We start from the raw sequence: 19883 nt of genomic DNA, 5'->3' as shown, positions 1-19883 counted from the left end.
CTGTCCCATAAAGTGGAGGAGATACCCCCGTCGCCCTCTGAGAAACCTTGCCATGGGCCCGATGGTGAGGAAGTACCTCTGGGTCTCTCTTTCGACCTAGGGGGAGGTTCCAGCGTACCTTCACTAGGTTTCGGCGTGTCCCTGACCTTTGGAGCGGGCTTCGGTGACTCCTTCACCAGCCGCTTCTGAGAGTCCTGGGAAACTATCCTGGCTAAGCTTTCCACAACCATCTTCTCAGTCTTGGGCTGGTCAGGAATAGTTTTCGGCGGAGCCGGAACCTTGCCGTCGACGGACGCCTTCTTCCAAGGCGTCTCGATGGATGCTGTTTTAGTGGTAGCGGCCCTAGTACTAGACGGCCCAGTCGCTAGGCGCACGTGCGGCTGCGGGGAGGGCTGCCAAAACTTACGACCGTAGGGAGGTGGAGGCAGCCGGCTGTGTCAGCGTCTCCGTTGCCGCTGAGGCCTTCTTCGATTTACTCGATGAATGGCCATCGGTTGTGTGCTTTGTGACTTGTTTATGTCCGTCAGCGTCGCCGGGGTGTACATCCCCAAAAGCAGGGCTGGAGCCGTGCCTGTCGTGGCCGGGAACAGATGCCACGGAGCGAGAGCGCTCCCCTGGGGGGTCAACAACCTCCATTACGGAAGTGGAGTTATCATTATCTTTCTCGTCATATGCGGCGGCCGCGGGCGAGGAATCAGCCTTCAACATCCCATACGCTGCCCACCTTTTGACCCTGCATTCCTTCACAGTTTTTGTTCGAAGGAGCTTACAGGCCGTGCAACCGGCCTCGTTGGGGTTGAGGGGTAAGCAGCGGTTGCACGGCTTGTGCTCGTCCTTCCACAGGAATTTGGCGTTACACCGTGGGCAGAATCTAAAAGGAGTCCTCTCCATAGCTGAGGACGTAATCAGTGATAACGACCCGGAAGGAAAGGGGGGATAAAAAGGAAAGGCATTCTAGAAGAAACAGAAATGTCCACTCTGACCCCCACTCTCCCTACTGTGTAGGCCGGCGAGGCCAGCCAGGTGTTCGGCAGCGCCGATGGGATCACCATCCGTCGAAAACCACTGCCGTCGAATATCTGGTCTCGGCGGGGAAGTGGAATGGCCATCGAAAGAGGGCTGGAGGTGATATGAGTTAACAATAATTAACAAAAACGACCAAGGGTCGAGTCAATGGCAATGTCTCTTACGAGCTCTGCTTAAGGTGACCAGTATTCTGGGTGGAAAAAAACAATCTGAGGGACCTCACCGCGTGAGGGATTTTGGGTACACTACACGTCACTATAGGGATAGTGTTACAGACACGCCTATGTAGACGTCCCCTTTTCGACTTTCGAAAAACAAGATGCAATACTCTGCAGTGACCACTGGATGTCAGACTATGCACAGCATGTGATTCTAAGCAGATTAGCAAACATCAGAAACTTTCCTGGCAGGTCTGGTATGTATTTCTTCAAGCATTTGACTAACAGTCTCTTTCAAATACTTGATTTGGCCTGGTTCACTCTTCTGTCAGGACTTACATGCAACTTTCTTTCTTCTTGCCCATGAAGTAATATTTGCCCAATATCAAATCGAAAACTCTTGTTCGCTTCGCTTTCTGTTCTTTCAATTACTTTGTTGCCTTTTATTTTACATACAGACCAGCAACCTGTTTGTGGTCTGTTTCAAAGCCCCTTTGAACCCTTTGAGGGCTTCACACTTGGTGTCTCTTTGGTTATTAGCATGGAGCAGTTTTCACCCTCAAGCAACCCGGTAACCTGTTCTCCTTCCCCGGGCTTACAGGATGCTTTAGTGTTCTCTGTTCTCTCTCCTTTCAGGTTGTCGGCCCAGAGTGCGGTCCGGTAGTTGCTGTTCCTTCGCCGTGCCTCATTCTGCGGTTCCCACTGCCACTCACTTTCATGCCGGCACGCCGCATGTCATTTGCTTTCCCCTCAGGACGTCAGGGTTTTCTCCAGCACCACTCAACCGGCATGTTGGGTTGCAGCATGCTGACCATCCAGCTTGCAGCGTCACCCGGCTAAGGCACTTTTCCTTCCCATTCCTGTTCTTCTCCTTCTCGTTCCCCTCTGTCAGCTGAGGTGAATTTAAACTTCCCGGCAAGGTGGACTAGACCATTGCATTGGCCTCTTGGTCTTATTCATCTACATTCCACCGGTCCTCTTCCTATTTCCAATACCCCCATATATATGGGATTGAAAAACAGTTCTGGGCATATTACTTTGGCAGGTATTATCAGTAAGGTTTATAGGTGACTCATCTGAGCTAGCGCAATAAGCCATAAAGGCCTTAGACATGGAGGGGATTGATTGATTGATAGTTTATTTGTATAGCGCCTATACACAATGTGTTTCAAAGCCCTTAAGGCAAGGGAGGGAACAAGGGAAAATACAATGACATTCTTACAAGGCCTTGAACAATAAGAATGTGAAATGTACTATGGTACTTGGCCTGGCGACATTTCTAGTAGAGCTGGAGATTTACAAGAGATGAGGGAGAGGGGGAGGAGAAAGAAGGAGAGGAACAAAGCAAGCAAGTATCGTACTAGGCCTGATGACATTTCAGATAGTGCTGGAAGGGGAAGAAGAAAACAAGTGAGGGAGGGGGAGGAGACAGTGTTGCTATCATATTAGGTCCAAGGACAATTCTGATAGAGTAAGTGCATAGAATAAAGTAAGGGGATGGTGGAGAGGAGAGAGAGTAAAAGGAAGAAAGGGAGAAGAGGAGAGAGAGTAAAACAGTGCAAAAGAGAGGAGAAGCAAGTGGGGAGAGTGAATACAGTTGCAGAAATTGGAAATAAACACAATGTTGCAAGAGAACAACAAATGCAAGCCAGGATTCAAGGTGAAGATAGGCACAGCATGATTCAGGGCCAACATGAGTAGGTGATGCAGGGGAACTCCAGCATGAGAATTGAGATGGGTGAAGCACCATGAGTCAAATGAGTCCACAAAAGTCAAATCCAAGCATTGGCAACAAGATGGTGATGGTAAAAACCATAATGTATCAAGACAAACTCCTGCAGTGGTTTGATGATATCCCTAAAAGGAAAAGGGGGTATGTGTTTTCATCTGACGATGCCATTCTATACTGCTGAGGGTCGCCTCCTCCCATGTGGTCCTCCCTCATATAGCCGCTCACCAGGGTCAGGATCAAGGCTACCGGCTGCCGTCCCCTGGCCACACGAGGAGACGTTACTCCCGGGAAGAAGTGAGACAACATCAGATTCATCATAGTACTTTCAAGGGTATCCAAGCATTGTTTCGAATATATAGTTTCGAATGCCAAAGTTTCGGAAAAAAATGCATCGAAAAAAATTTTTTTTTTTAGGTAAAGTTTTTTTTTACTATAATGGGTTTTAAGGGGTAAAAAAACAGGGGTTGGGGGGACCTCCCCCATTAAGAAAATAAAATAAAAAATGCATTTTTTCGATGCATTTTCTGTCGAAACTTTGGCATTCGAAACTTTGGCATTCAAAACAATCACTAAGAACCCTTTCAAGAACCGTGAGGTACTTTGCCTTATAACAGAACATAGGTCTACTGTCTACAAAGAGGTTAGCAGAGGAAGGCGAGGCTAGAGTATGTGGGGTGTGATGTTCTCATAAGGGCTGTACCCTTGATGGTCATCCTTACCCCCTTGTGCCCTACATGGTCATCCTTATTCCCAGAGGGGGGAGTCCCTCCCCATGAGGTCCTTCTGCATTATACCACCCCCAGGTGGACTAACATGTAGCAGCCTCACCCCTGTCTTCATGGGAAAGGGCTCCCCCTTGGGAGAAGTGACGACATCTAGTGAACTGTCACACACTCCAACACATAGGGCAAGTACCACATCCCTGCATTGGACAACTCAAAAACGTTTGTACTTTTTGCTTGCTAACATACTGTAAGACCATTTACATGATCATGTAGGGGATTTATATAGCGCACACCTAGTTAGAAAGCAGCAAAGCGCTACAGAGGTAAGGTAAACAGTATTCAATAACTTAAATGAAGCATTCTGTGCCGTCAGGCCGGGGAACAATTCATTCTCCACCAAAACCTATTGTTTAGCTGTACCTATAGGAAAATACATAATACAATTTACAGTGTAAACACAGGGAGAATGCAATAAAAACATTAAAGCTAGGAACAAATAGTTAAATACAAAGCAACCAAACAAATTAGGGTGCAGTATCAGTTATAATGCAGATATAAATGAATGCAACTACAGTTGCGCTTCTCCCAAACAATATTCACTAGCCGATATACCCAGCAGTTGCCCAGATTTTTTCCTTATAGGTACTATTTCTTAGAAATATGTTAAGGTAGCTTTACGCTTTTCGGAAAGGCTCCATACGAAAGGTGAAAAGAAAAATGCACTACATTGTTTGATTACTTAAAAAAAAAACTTATAAAGACTACACAACACAATATATTGTTCTTAAAAAGTAATTCTGAAATGTATACCTGTACGCGAGAACATGGAGATTTCTGAGCAGCATGATGGGTGACATGATGCCGACGGTGCCAACAACTATGGACCTAAAGTTCAATATTACTAAAGTACATGTTCATTGGAAGACTTGTTTATGAACAACATTTTTTGTTTCCCTTACCGATGAACACTGTCGCTTCAATTACGTTGGGCAGCAATTTTGTAATGCATAGCCTTGTGCCATTACACAGCCTAGGTGGAAGGAAATTGCGAAGCAGCATGATAGCCGACTCAACTTTCAGTGAAAGGTGATGTGGTGGCATTCCCATGGGGTGGCCGAGTGAGTTGAGGAATTGTGTTGGATAGTTTACGGCTTTGTCAGCATCCACCACAGTATTGACTGAGTTGTACTCAGTAACTGTGCCCAGAAGCATATCCCGAAGCTGATCGTAAGGCCTGGACCTCGAGTTTTGATCCTTGTGTTTGGACCGGTCCTTCTACTACCACATTGATGTTTTGCCGATTCCAGCCAACCGTCTCATGCGTAAAGGTGCTGAAATCTGGGGAAAGGGGTGCAGTGTCCAAATGTCATGCAGCCAGTAATGTCCGGAGGGGCCTAGCAGGTAACTATGCAACATATGGTATAGACTGGTGAAAATTGTGGCATTGGATAAGGAACAACGCTTTGTCAAAATCCCGCCACAAAACAAGCACATTTTCATTTCTAAATATATAGATAAGCAGTGGTATTGTTCGAACCATCAAAACATGCACAAAAATGAGCTAGATGAGCTATTAACCCAAGCTCTTCAGGACTCATCCATTTCCATTAATTTCTAGGGTGACTAGGAATATTGACACATTGAAATTCCTAAACTAAAGTGAGGAGGCGTTGCTGTCAATATTCTTGTAAATGAGCCAGAATAATGCCAGATGAGATGTTCTAGCATGTCAGGCTACTGCAAAGGCAAACCACATTCGTATTTTGGGAGTGATTTCACTGTGTCACCTACCAAACAAGTGGCAAGATTCACAACCTGTATGTTAAATACTCAAGGTTCGAAATTGCTGAGAGCTATTTTACTTCGAGTTAGCATTGCTTGACACCAACTACATTTGCTACAGGAGCTACATTTGGCTCCCGTAGCCAACTGGTGCTATGTAAAGATATCTATGTGACATTAAATCTATATGTTTGGGAATGTGCACAAATGAACATTAGGACACATCTAGAAGGGATTTAGAGCACAATTGGTCCTATATAATTGGTAATGTCAAGTTTTGCATCTGTGGGGAGTCAGAAGAAGGATATAGGCTCACTGGTGTCTAATATTTTATTAACATAAAAGGATAAAGCCTATCTTTCCCTATCACTATGGGTGCTCCCTGCCTATATTATTAACTATGGTGCTCGTCCGTCAGTCGTTAATGTTCAAAAGGAATAAGTCTTCTGACCAAAATTACCCTTTCTGACCCTACCAATATGAAAACTAACTTTGGTATGGAGAGCAGGTAATTCGCAAATAGTCTCTTGTGACTTCTTTGATCAAACTCTTCAGTTCCTTAATTGGGTTATTTAGCTTTCTCTTCTCTTGGGATTCTCTTAATAGTTCTCCTTTCGTGTCTGTGGTTCTCAGCGTACCCTTTTACTGTGCTTTGTTGGACTTTACTTGATATGTGGTTCAATTTGCTGTTCTCTCTGAGCTCTTTACCATATCTTACTTCCTCTTCAAGCTTATTTTAGTTTTGTACAAGATGTTGCATTATCTTCCACTTTTCCCAGGGTATTTGTATCCATTCTCCTCGTCTCTCATTATTCAATGGTTCTTTCCCCAAGATTACAACACTTGTGCTTCCATTGTTTCAAGTTCAACTCAGTTTCAGACTTCCTACTGGGACGAGTTAACTGTGCTCAAGGGACATAATGAATCCCTTGGGTCCTCCCGGGACTCCTGTTCCCTTCTGTACGGATGCAGGAGTATGAGTCCACCACACAGGTGGCATATTGGTTGGTATAAACGTTTGTTTACAACACCAAAAGGAAATGAAAAGCCTCTCTGGCCCTACTTGTTATGAGGGTGTACTAAAAATGCAAATGCAGCGCCAGTTAGGGGGGGCGAATTTATCAACTGCGAGAGTAAAGAAGGGGGCAGTGAAGGCAACTACACAGGAAAAGACACAGGTATTCCAAGCCACAGATTCCCCGTAAGGGCTTCACTAGGAACGGCAGGGTAACGATGCATTGGGCGTACATACAGCGCAAGAGAGCACCTTATCATTAGCCTTAGAAGGGGAAAGACAAAAATAGCATCATCACAAGCACACATGGTGGGAAATCCCTCGGGGTGGGCTGGGCAGGGGAAACCTCGATCTGAAGACCATGATCAGTATGCCAGGGATCTGCAAAAGGGGGCGGGGCTCACACTGCTTATCACAAACAACCGAAACTAGCTACAGCGGAGTGATGTAACTACGGGGCGTCAGCCAAACTTGCCACTGTACAAGGCAGTGGGGAAATGGCTCTGTACCAGTGTGCCAGTCACATGACCGCCGATGCCCTTTGGCAGGTGGCTGTCGTAAAGGAACACTGGACGGCTTGGCGTTCCGGGTAGAACAAATTAGACAGTAATTTCCTGAGCTCTGGGGAGGTGGACAGCCTTCACAGTATTCACCACAGAGTTTGCGAAGGTCATAATCAAGCATGTTTTGTGAGACTGTCCCCTTTGCCACCAGCTGCAGTGTGTCTCGTGGTCCGTTCTTAATAGTGCTGACCAATGGCAGTGTATTAAAGTTCCAGCGGTCAGCACAAATGTTACTTCATTAATAACGAGTTGTTCCGGGGTGGGTTGTGAATAAATGTGGTAATACTGGAAGTAGTGGAAGTAATGTGTTAGTAAACTGTTGAACTGTTTGCTCCAATGATGCTTGACTAATCAACGTATAACTCAGGGGAGGTGACAATCAATGGACCAATGAAATACCCGGCAAACATCTAAAAAAGTGAACTCTCTAAATTGCAAGTAGTTTGATGGATTTCCGACCATTGTATTTTCTGGTATAAAACTACTGTTTGTAGTCCATTCAAATGTTGGCCTTTCAACTGTTCTGTTTGATTCGTGCTTACCCACTTATAATAAACAGTGCTGCTTCTTTTGCACGGTGTGTGCTCCATTTTTGATTACGTGCTCTTTATGATCCATTTTGAGATCTCTCAGTCCTCCCCGGACCGCTGAGGGTATCCAGGCCGCCATCCCTGGGGGCACGGGGTCCAACAACTGCTGACCTGACTATCGCGCATCACAGAGGAGGGCCTGCATACGCCAAGTTCGCAAAGGTCTGCCTGGTCCTGAGCGCCGTCCCGTACTCAGTGGGAGCCTGTGCTGGAGGCTCAGTGCCCAGGGGACTCAAGAGGATCTACGACGCGAGTAGAACCGTGCAAGAGGACGCTGCATAGTGGTGCATGTCCACGGAGGGGGAGGGATAGATTTTAATGGTGTATAGGACGCATCCTTGGATGAGGGAGGACGATCGGCCATAGTAGTGTATATATTAGCGCATACCACCCAATATGGAGTGGACGCAGTGTGGGCATGCCTGTGGTAGAGTAGGAGAGGTGTAAAGTATGTGGCCAATTCTGTTAGACAGGAGCGTCGCGTAGTGCAGGCGACTGTATAGTTGCGTCATTGGTGGTATGAGTTGAGTTGATGCATAATTCTTTGTAGAGAGGGACACGCATGTGGTAGTTCGAGTCATCTAGTAGTGAGGGCTTGCGATGGACGTGTCAGAACCTGGAGGTACCTCATGTAAAATTGCAGACTTTGGCATTTTAACAGCAGGAGTGTGCCGGTGGTGCATGGATAGACACTGAGCACTCTTGCGCCAACATAGAGAAGGGTGAGCCCAAGTAGAGGGGGTACACACGGTAGAGGAGCGAAAAGAAAGGAAATAATGGTTTATATGGGCCACTTCCTATCCCACATGCAATCAAGATAATAGAGACAACGTTCTCGTACCTATTGACAAAATATAAAGGCTGGAAGCTAAAAAGCAGGCAAAACATATTGGGTCTTTGAAGTTATACGAGGGACAAAAGGGGAAAAATTGAAGATGGAAGAGGAAACAGTGAGAGGGAGTTGACTGCGCTTACCGTCCACGCCCTATGGGTTATATCCCAACTTGCGACCAGTCGCAGGGTACACTAATCCTCGGTGGGAAGCCTCAAAGACAGATCAGGGGAAAACAATAGGGGAAAAAGACAAAGAAGCCCAAAAGGAGGAGATGCACATGCGGGGTGAAAGAAAACATTTAGCAGACATTGAAAAGAATACGCACCAACAAGTGGATGCGTTATTTAGTGAAGCGGAACGGGTGATAGAGGAGTAAGTGAGGAGGAAGAGCAGGGGAGATAAGGGGGAATGGTTTTCGGAAGAAAACAATTTAAATTAAATTAGACAGTGAGGAAGAAAGGGAGAAAATGAAAAAAAGACGACGAAGGGGGCTAGGATGACGCAGCCTCAGACAAAGTGTTCTTAGGAGACGGATGGAGTGACGGGGACAGTGACCAATGGACAGCTGACAAACTAAGGAGAAGGGGAATGAAAGAGCGGACAGGACAGCAACGGCTGTGACAGGAATTGGTCCACTTCCTTACGTAGCAGGACAGGGAAGGTAAAAATGGGGTGAACACAAGCTTAACACAAGCTTCTAGAGAGGGAGGAATGGGACCAAAGACACAAGTAATGCCATTGCTGCAGCAAGGACGAGGGGGGAGGCCCATTATGTGCAATGGCAACTGATGGACCGGGACAATCTAATATGTAGACTGCGCTCCCTCGTAGCTGGAGCCAGTAAATCGATACAGGCGCTTGAAAAAAAGACAGCGGGTGTGACACTGGCCATAGGGGATATGAAAGGTTTATTCGCTGCAATCATAGGAGGACAGGCAAACAAAATATGGAACCAGGCCGGCTATAAATGGGTGAAGTGGAGCACCAATGCTCATGAAGGAGCTCCGTTTAACAATTGTTGGGCACATGTCTGGGAGGTTCTAAAAAGTATGTATCCAGACAGCTATGACCTGGGGACAGCTGACCCAGAGTAGATTCAAAAGCCATTGAGCCCTACTTAACAGTAGAATGACAAAGAAATCAGGACAATTTCTCAAAACTATATGATTGATTGGACTAAACGTTATGAGCGATTGACCAAGTAGTGACCGGATTTTGGTCACAGCGCATTGCTTTACTCATGCAATTCTGGCTCTGCAATTTGTTTGCTGATGTGCCAAAACAATGGGCCTCATCATGAGTTGGGCTGTATTCCCGGCTGTAATACCGCCGACTGTAATAGCCGTAGCACGGACCTGTCCGGCTGTATTACCGCCGGATCACGAGTTGGGTGTTAACGGTAAATCCTCATTCCCCATTGGGTCCATTGGATTCAATGGGGTATTTTCAGCGCTAATTATGCGGGCTAATACAGCCGGCGGTAATACAGCCGAAAACGGGGGATTTTCACCTCCAGAGAAAGGCTGGAGGTAAAACAGCCCATTTAGGGCCCAACTCGTGATAGGGCCAGCCCTTAAATGCGGCTGTAATACCGTTACCACCGCATTTAAGGGCTACAGCCCAACTCGTGATGAGGCCCAATGTCTGGCTCTAAATACTAACTGTACTTGTTTTAGACCTTTCCAATTTCCCTTTCGTTCCGTTTCCTTCTACTTCTGATTCTGACTTTAGGCTTCTTGATGTGCTATTGCTTATTTAACAATTGTTTGTATCCAGAAATTGTTTTTTTATCAGAATCTGTTTTAATTTTAAGTTTGTTAACTAAAGAAATTTAAAAAGATATATGAAATTCTTCTTTATATATACGCTGAGTGTCCAACAGAGTGTTTCTGCTCTTATATACTTGAGAGCTTCCATGAGGACATATTATGTGTCATTTAAAAGCACATAGTGATGTACCCCCGTTGGATAGAGAGCAATCACCAGGACACTAGACTAGTTAGTAAGTAGATGCACCTAGCCAGTAGTGATCCTTTTTCCAGCTACTATATACTCAGATAGCGCACAGTGACTTATTCCACTGTTAGGGCTTGCATTTTCTCCTGTTGGGACACACTTTCCTGTTTGATCAATTGGGGAAAAGCTATGACCTGGGGACAGTGATGGCTCATAAAATGAAAGGTGACAATGACCCAGCAGGATATATAAAGCGAGTTCAGGATTTATGGATCCAAGAGACACGAAGGTCCTGGGACGAATGCATATCATTGTTCTATCACAGATTGATAAAAGGACTGCCAACAGAAGTACAGGTTTCCTTGGACAAGATAGTGGGTATTGAAAGTAAGGGCCCAGACGAAAATACAAGCAACAATAGTACATTATTTTAAGAGGAAACAGGAAAGCAAGAGACAGGCAGCCGAGAATGTTGCGAAAGAAGAACACAAATTGGTCCTAAAGAAACTGGCCAAATACACTGCAGTGGCGCCGGCACCACAGGAAGGGGTTCCCGTAGGACAAACGTCACAAGTAGGGTACATGCATCCACAGTATATACCACAATGGAAATGCCACTACAGGGAAATTACATACAGGGAGATATTTTCGTATGGGAAGAGGGTTCCTACAACGAGGAAGTGGGGGGGGGGGGTAGAGTAACAGGGTACAGGACCATGCTACATTTACCAGAACATGGGACACATGGTGCGCACTTGTTCATACAACTTGCAACTTTCTGAATCACCTCTCTAATGTGAAACACTAACATGCTTCTCATAAAACATTACAGAACATTCTTACAGATGTTGTTATGCATTGTGTGCAGCTCAATTTACACGGACAAACTACAGTTAGTGCACAAAAATAAAATTAAACTCATTGGAATTCTCAGCCCCTCCAAACTGTGACTTGAGAGTCAAAGTGTAAAAAGGTGTACGACGCAGAATTAAGATTTAAATGTAAGTTTCAAGTATACTTGCCTTGAGGCATTATTAGTAACTGAAATTTTCTAAGCCTCATTGGAGGATCAAGAAGCTGTAGTCTCACAACGTAAAAGATACGATCACAAAGATAAACTGATCTATGTACTGGAAATACCTACGGACGCATGTTGGCAATGATGGATGCCACTGGTTATCTTCGCCACACTCAATGGTACTGTAACCATTCAATTGAAAGCCCCCTGTGCACTCAAAGGTAATAGCGTCTCTGTAACCATGATTCACTCCGAAGCCGGTGGTCCTCTGAGCATTGGCCACATCTGGGCTTTTGCAACGGATTTCTAAAAATGAAAGGGAGAGAATGAATTAAGATTATAGCCTATCCTTCCAGTGCTATGTTTAAATGCATATGCCATTTGCATTCCAAAACATGGTGTACACTAGCATGAGGTCTGTTATTATTCAGAAGCTTTACGAATCTCTACCCAGACAAAAGGAATATCTGGAAACACTTATCATCAAAGTGGCAATGGTAGTACAAGGCAATAAATATGTTTATTATTAATATTAATGTCTGCATTTTTTGGTATGTATACTTGAACCTAGCTAGCACATTTTAATCAGTTCACAATATCCCTAGTTAACAAATCCATGGCGATTTCCATCAACCCAACTTAATAAACCATTCACCATTTTACATTGTGCTCAGATGAACAAGTTACTTACCCATGGTAATGTTCTTTCGACTGGATGTTCCTCCCACGTATTCCTCATCTTTGATATACATATCGTCAGCTTTGCTGCTTCGGAAAAAATGTTTCCACACCAGAGGGCGCTGTGTTCGATGTCGTGGCGTCGATGTCCCTCGAGGGTCGCTGTAGAGTGTCGACGTCATCAGCAGTACAAATAGCTCGACCCGCACCCGTTGGCTTCAGTTCTGATTTTCGTTCCCATCAATCGAGGGATTGACCAGGCATACCCCAAGACCACAAGCTCTCAGAAAGCGCGGTGTGTAAAACATGTAAATTGTACAGCGGGGTAGGGTGGGAGGGGCGATGAGGAATACGCAGGAGGAACATCCAGTCGAAAGAATGTTACCAGGGGTAAGTAACTTGTTCTTCGAATGGATTGTGTCCTCCCACGTATTCCTGATCTTTGATAGACTCACAAAGCAGTGACAATTTGGACGAGGGAGTACCAATTAATTTAATCATGGACCATATGAAGAACGGCCTTTGCAAAAAGACCTCCTTGAGACGAGGTTGAGTGCAAACGGTAATGTTTTACAAATGTATGCATAGACGACCAGGTGGCCACTGCACAGTTATCATTTACCGGGACACCCCTTTGCAGAGCCGCAGAAGTTGCCATGCCCCTAGTCGAATGAGCCCTTAGCCCATCTGGAGGTTCTTTACCTGCAGTCTATAAAATTCTCCAATTGCTAAAATTATCCATCTGGATATAGTCTGTTTGGTTACTTCCAGGCCCAATTTGTGGCCGGTTTACCCAATGAAGAGTTCATCATCTTGTCGAAATTTAGTAAGTCTCGACATATGAAAGCTTAGAGCCCTTTTTGGGTCTAGCCTGTGAAACCTTTCTTCCTCCTTACCTGCATGAGGGGAGATGATACAAAGTTGGCAGTGTTATCTTTTGAGACAAATGGAAATCAGAGACTACCTTAGGCAGGAATGATGGTTTGACTTTGAGGATGACTTTATCCTTATGGAAAACAGTGTAAGTAGGCTTACAAGAAAGGGCCAGTAACGCACTCACCTCCAGGCTGCTGTTAGAGCCACTAGTAGGACTGTTTTTAATGTAAGGACCCTTAGAGGACATGAATGTAAGGGCTCGAATGGAAAGCATGTGGGAAATGTTAATACCAAATTTAAGTCCTTAACAGGCACATGAAATGGGACTGGAGGGTACACGTTAATGAGACCCTTTACAAATTGCACAATCAATGGTATCTTGAAATAAGATAATTCTTCAGAGGGGCGCTTAAAAATGGAAAGCGGAGCCAGGTATCCTTTTATCGTTCCAATCTGGAGCCCCAGATTGGCTAAATGCAACAGGAAAGAAAGCACCATAGGTGTGCCACATGGGAATGGATCCACATTCTTATCCTTCCACCAATTACTGAACTTATTCCAACAACACTGGTACAAGGATTTTGTTGCTGGCCTTCTGGCCGAAAGCAAAATCTCCATTATGTTTTCCGGGAGGTCTCAATCCTTATAGCTCAGCCTCTCAGAAACCATGCATGAAGACTGAGTGTCTTGACCTCTAGATGGAGAACCCGACCTTCCTCTTGCGAGAGAAGATCCTCTCTTTGTGGTATACGTATTGGAAGGCAAAGGGACATGTCCAGAAGTTCAGGGTAACATGTCCTCCTGGCCCAATCCGGGGCAATTAGGATCATGGTTTCCCTGAACTTTCTCAACCTCCTGATTACGTGAGGAATCACAGGGACTGGAGGAAACGCGTACAGGAGTGGAAATTCCCAGTCCACTACAAACGCGTCTCCTAGAGGTCCTCTTGGAGGAAGTTCCCTTGAGCAGAACTGATCGCACCTCCAGTTGACACTGGTCACGAAAAGATCCACTTAAGGGGTTCCCCAAAGGGTGAAGATCTCTTGAAGGACTTCATGAGCTAGTTCCCACTCGTGTGAGATTGTGCTCTGCATGCTCAGAGCATCCGCTGCCGTGTTCTGCTCTCCGGCTAGGTGAACTGCCGACAGAGAGATTCCTTCTTGTATTGCCCAGAACCAGAGCTGCATTGCGTCTCTGCACAGTGGTAGCGACCCTTCACCTCCTCTTTTGTTGAGGTAGTACATGGCCACTGTGTTGTACGTCATAATCAGGACATTCTTTCCCTGTACAGATGGCAGAAAGGCCTTCAGTGCTAGTTTGATTGCCCTGAGCTCCAAAAGGTTGATGTGTAGTTTGGACTCTGATGGAGACCAACGACCACTGCCAGTTCGTTGGTATGGGCTCCCCACCCGTGAGTGAGGCGTCCGTCACTACCGTATCTCCGGTCATGGTTGCCAAAAGGATTCTCCCTTGAGAATGTTGTCCTTGCAAGCCCGCCAAATTAGGTCTTGAGCAACTGTGCTCAGAACGTGCAGATGATCCGACATATTCCCTGAAAATTGGGACCACTGAGGTCTGAGAGCCCATTGACGGGATCTCATTCTCAATCGGGCCTCTGGTACCAGGAAAATGCAGGATACCATGAGACCGAGCAACCTCCAAAAATCTAAGGCCGGAAGATGTTGAGCATTCAGGAATTTTGCTACCATCTGCTTAATGTGTTGAGCTGTCACCTCGGGAGGCAAGCCTTTCCCTGCGGAAGTATCCAAGACCACTCCGATGAACTGGAGTCTTTGGAATGGTATCATATGGGACTTCTTGTAATTAAGGGAGAAGCCCAGTCGGTGTAGGGAGCGGCAGGTGATACTGAGATGTTCCTGGGCTTGCTCGGGTGAACGAGCCCTGATCAACCAGTCATCCAGGTAGGTGTAGACGTGAATCCCCCATCTCCCAAGACTTCCTGCCACTACCGCCATCAGCTTGGTGAAAACCCTCAGGCGGAGGTCACCCTGAATAGCAGAACTCGAAATTGATAGTGAGAACCGCTAACCGCGCACCTCAGGTACTTTCTGTGCTTGAGATGGATTGGCACATGAAAGTAAGCATCCTGAATGTCCAATGATACCAACCGGTCTTGGAGTTGGAGAGCCTGAAGGATCTGAGAAAGGGTTACCATCTTGAACTTGTCCTTCCTGAGGAATTTGTTCAAATTTCTTAAATCCAAGATGGGTCTCAATCCTCCGTCATTCTTGGGAATGAGAAAGTAGGGGGAATACCAACCCTTGTTCCTCTCCGCAACAGGTACATGTTCTATTGCACCTTTCTGTAGCAGGGTTAAAATGTCCTGCACAAGGAGCGGATCCAGAATTTTCACAGAGTTGTATCCCGGTGGATGGTCCAGAGGCCTTTTCTGAAAAGGAAGGCAGTAACCCAGGCCTACTGTTTCCAGTGCCCAAGCATCTGAAGTAATGCCTCGTCATTTGTACAGATGCTAAGAGATTCTGCCTCCCACCGGGGTCTTGTGGGCCAAGGCCTCAGAGTGGCTTAGGGGCGGCTGCAGCAGCGGCTGAGGGTACAGTTGCCGCTGCTGGGGCTGATCTAGCACACCTTCCTCGTCCACCACGAGGGAATCTTTTTTGTCCCCTTTGTCCAGCCTGTTCTCTTCCCCTTCCAAATGAGGAATAGAAGCAAAAAGGACGATCCCTCCAGGAGGATGAGCCTGAATAGGGTTGTTGTTGAGGTTGACGTATGAAGGCGCTAAGTGATTTAGCCGCCGCCTTTTAAGTCTGCAGCTTCTCCAGACTCTCATCCGCCTTGCTGCCGAACAACCTCAAGCCGTCAAAGGGCATATTGAGTAGTCTGCCCTGCACATTCGGTGCAAAGCCCGACTTCCTCAACCACGCAAACCTGCGTAGTACGGTGCTAGAAGCCATGGACGTGCTGATAATCTCAGCAGTGTCCAGTCTTGACTGGAGACACTGACCCATTGCCTCCTTTCCATCCGTGTTGAGCTGCCATGCTAACACAGTCCCACAGGGTGTAAGTAAATCTTGAAAGGGTACAAGTAACATTAGCCAACTTCAAGGCCATACTGCCCGAAGAGAAGATCTTACAAACCCAGGCATCAACCCTCTTGTCGTCCCTATCAGGGGGAATAGATGGGTAAGCAGACTGCCTGGTCGATGTGGCTGCCTGAACCACCAAGCTTTCAGGTGTAGGGTGCTTGGTCAAATAGTTCGGATTAATGACAGAAGGCCTATATTTTCTGGCAAAGTTCCTATTTACAGCAGGTCCAGATTCTGGAACGTCCCAGTTTGCGATGACCTTCCTCTGGAGGGCTGCACGAAACGGTAATACTGGGTCCTCCTGAGGGCCTTGATTCAGGATATCCATCATATCGTCTTGTTTATAGGTAGGATAATTCCTGCTCCAGCCCATGTACTCAATGACCCTATTCATGATATTCCTGTATGCAGAATCTGCATGTTCAGCTGCATCAGGTCTGCCCAATTCCAGCTCTGGTGAAGTGTCTATACCACTAGTTGACTGGAGGCAATCATAAAGATCAGTTATCTTGGATTCCTGATCAATAAGCTCCTCAGGAACATTTTGCATACAATAACGCAAACCATTGAGGCCATAGACTTGAAAAAGTATTTCGTTGGTATAGGTTTATAAGCCTTCTCTGGACTGGGCAGAGGCCTCAAAATGGTCGAAGTGACCGTCGAAGGCGCCGACGCTGGCTTCGACAATGGCGTTGATGGCGCTAATGGCATCGACGTTGGCTTCGACAATGGCGTTGATGATGATGTTGTCGTCAACGCTGGCTTCGACAATGGCGCCTTTGACAATGGTGTAGACGAAGGTTTCAACACTAACGCTGTTTTGCTCGGCGTTGCCTTTGATTTATGCATCGATAGGCTTGACTGTTGATTTGTTCTTTTTCAGAGATTCGGAGAAGGACTATGTTCTCAAGACGATACCCTTTGCAATTTCTCACCTGACCTAGAGTAACTCGCCGGTTTGACACTCGGCTTTGCCATGGTAGTCTTTGACCTCCCTCTGTCATCCGAAGGATCAACCGGGGCATGGTCTTTGCGTGACTCCTTCGGGGCCACTTTCTCGAATATATACACAACATTGAACTCTTGAAAGCCTCACATTTTCTGGGGGAGTCATTTTTGGTTGGGCACCTGATAACCTCGGGAGAGGAATCAGACGAAGAAGAAGAGGGAGACCTTTGGCGTCTCTTCTTCGCCTTCTTCGACGAAGAAGGCAAAGATTGTCTCGATCGACTTCTCGATCGCAACTTCGACTTTTTGTGCCGGGACGAGTCCCTAGACTCCTCAGACTTTTTATCCCTCTTCGAAGAGGCCTTCGAAGCCCTCTCCCTGCCGCCAGTTTACCCCGGCACTCCCTTACAACCTTTCCTGTAATGGCCTGACAGGCCCGGTACTCATCGAACCGGTGTTCGGATCCCAGGCACGACAGGCAGACGTGGTGGGAATCGGTAATAGACATCTTCGCCCTGCAGTGGCATTTTTTAAACCCAGTCTTTGGGGTCTAATGGTTGTTCTTGACGAAACTGAAGCGCGCCGTTCAACACTGGAAGCAAAGCTTTCGGAAAAACAGAACTGAAGCCAACGGGTGCAGCTCGAGCTATTTGTACTGCTGATGACGTCAACACTCTACAGAAACCCTCGAAGGACATCAAGGCTACGACATCGAGCACAGCGCCCTCTGGTGTGGAAAATGTTTTTCCGAAGCAGCAAAGCTGACGATACGTATATCAAAGATGAGGAATACATAGGAGGACACAATTAATTTGAAATAAAATTACTTTATGCTCATGAAGTAGATGATTGCTAGTTACACGTATGCCCAGTTGGCACATGGCAGATTTCCAGCATGCCAATTTAGCACTTGATTGTCAGTTTACATCGTGCCCACTTTGCACCTATTTTCAGTCTCCACTAGGTTTTCCAGCTCATATCCATTTTGCATTTTGTTCACTTAGCCATCATTGCCCAGCCTCAACTGCCTTCCCCCGGCACGTTTTACTTTCTGATGCATGTGAAGGAAAGGACGGGGGACATCGCCTTCCATGAACTTTTGAGATAGAATTCAATTCAGCAGTGTAAATGTAAACACAACTGGCATCTGCTTGAGGTTATAAAGAAGCAAACACGAGCTGGCAAGGAGGTTAGAAATAGTTTGGAAAGTTATAGGTCTGTGCCTTACATTAAGCAACAGTGATTCCAGTGAGGAGAAAAGGTTCCTGGCCGGAAGGAAGATTTTGGAGTTGGAGATATAGGTGAACTGACAGCATACGCTGAAGTTGTCTGGTAGAAAACTGCATAAGTCCTGCATTCAGGCCAGGTAAGCCTGGGGTTTCTCCGAGTTCCAGGAATGCTATATGAATGTCACTTGATTGTAGGCTGTCTGTTTACAACCATTGACCTCTGGCTACCAGTCACCCCCCTCAATTGCTTGATGCGCCCATCTCCACATCTTGCCACATGGGGCAAGCTTTACATTTTCTTCTGGGAGCAGATGGGTTTTACAGGATTCCAACCCAGCTAGTCCCACCGGGTTGAGAGGAGGAAGAACGGCTCAGAGTTCCCACTTCTACATTGAGGAAGCTGGAATCCTCATATCCTAACAGGGCTTCTCGTTAAGAGAGTGATCATGGGCAGGTTACGGCAGTCAAGCACTGTTTAACAGCTGTTTTTGACTTGGGCTGTGAATGGATCTGGTCACCCTGGTGAAGGCAAATGATTTGATAGTCTAGAAAATATTTATTATAACCCAACTTTGTCATATTTACATTTCCTTCTTCATGATCATCATTATCTCCAACAGCATCATCAGATCCTCCATCACCTCTTCACCAAACTCAAATGACAGCGAGTGACCAGATATACCACTCAAGTTCTTGGTTCCTTCATCCTAAAATGCAATTGTTTATTTAATAATTTCAGAGCAAATAAAATAATGCTGCTTGCAAAGTTACATATTTATTAAGAGTGCAATTATTGGAGGTTTTTTTTTTTGTTTCCAAAAACATGTTAGTCTCCTAGGTTGGTGTTAATTTGTTCTCACGTTCCTACCGCCATAATCTCAAGAATCCACACCTCAGCATTTCAGGTGCTTTTCAATGCTATAGTCAAAATAAGCTTTATTTCGGATGTAAAAATACCATTAAAGAAAGGTTTTACCATATAAATAACTGAAAATAAAAACAATGATCATAACACCACAATCATTAAAACAAATATATTTTAACATATTGTAATTTAAAACCACTCACAGATATTCGATTAAAAAAGTAAAGAAACATTGCAGAATGCATCATAAATGTTATCCTGTATGAAAAGGGCTACAACTTGCAAGTTCAAGAGTTCAACCATGGCCTGATACAAGTGTTTAGCTTTAACAGCGAGTGAGCATTTTCACTTCGAGGGAGGCACTTAAAAGTGTGCTCTGCTTGATTGATGCTTCACGAACAACACACAGGTCGCGGCCTCTTCAAGAATGTGGGGTCACAGTCCATAGATTATACTAATGACAAAGTAGCATCATGCCATTTTTTCAACTCTTTCTAGATGAGGGTCTTTCAAGCTCCTCTCAGAGACTGATCTTTGTGATCTCATCAATAAACCAAGCCTGAATCTTTCCAATATGTCAAATACAAAATAGGCAAGGAACCTTTATTGCTCCTTCTCAAGACACCTGCCCTTTTTGAGCCTGTCTTTAACCCTAACTCCTGAGCACCATTTGATGTCAAGGAAGCACTTGAGGATGTAGTGCTCAATGATGGGCACAGTTCATGTGGCAGGCCTTCGTACGTTAAATGTTCTGTTAAGAAGGATATTGTGAGGAAAAACGACTGACCCTGAGGGAGTTGGAGGTAGAGGAGCAAAGAGCTC

At 45.7% G+C, this 19883-nt stretch overlaps 1 protein-coding gene across 12 annotated transcripts in view; it reads right to left on the bottom strand.

Moving 5' to 3' along the window:
* The window catches only part of LOC138520856 (complement decay-accelerating factor-like), a 623694-nt gene that overhangs the window by 332888 nt on the left and 270923 nt on the right, over positions 1–19883 (bottom strand). For all 12 annotated transcript variants that reach the window (XM_069633259.1, XM_069633263.1, XM_069633265.1 and 9 more), the window contains one exon: positions 11527–11706. In XM_069633259.1, the coding sequence (XP_069489360.1) occupies positions 11527–11706 (180 nt within the window). The remainder of the gene's footprint in view (positions 1–11526; positions 11707–19883) is intronic.

The sequence above is a fragment of the Ambystoma mexicanum genome, chromosome 13 (genome assembly GCF_040938575.1).
Source record: "Ambystoma mexicanum isolate Mex_15411 chromosome 13, UKY_AmexF1_1, whole genome shotgun sequence".
NCBI classification, from domain to species: Eukaryota; Metazoa; Chordata; class Amphibia; order Caudata; family Ambystomatidae; genus Ambystoma; species Ambystoma mexicanum.
This window is presented reverse-complemented; position numbering and strand designations above follow the sequence as displayed.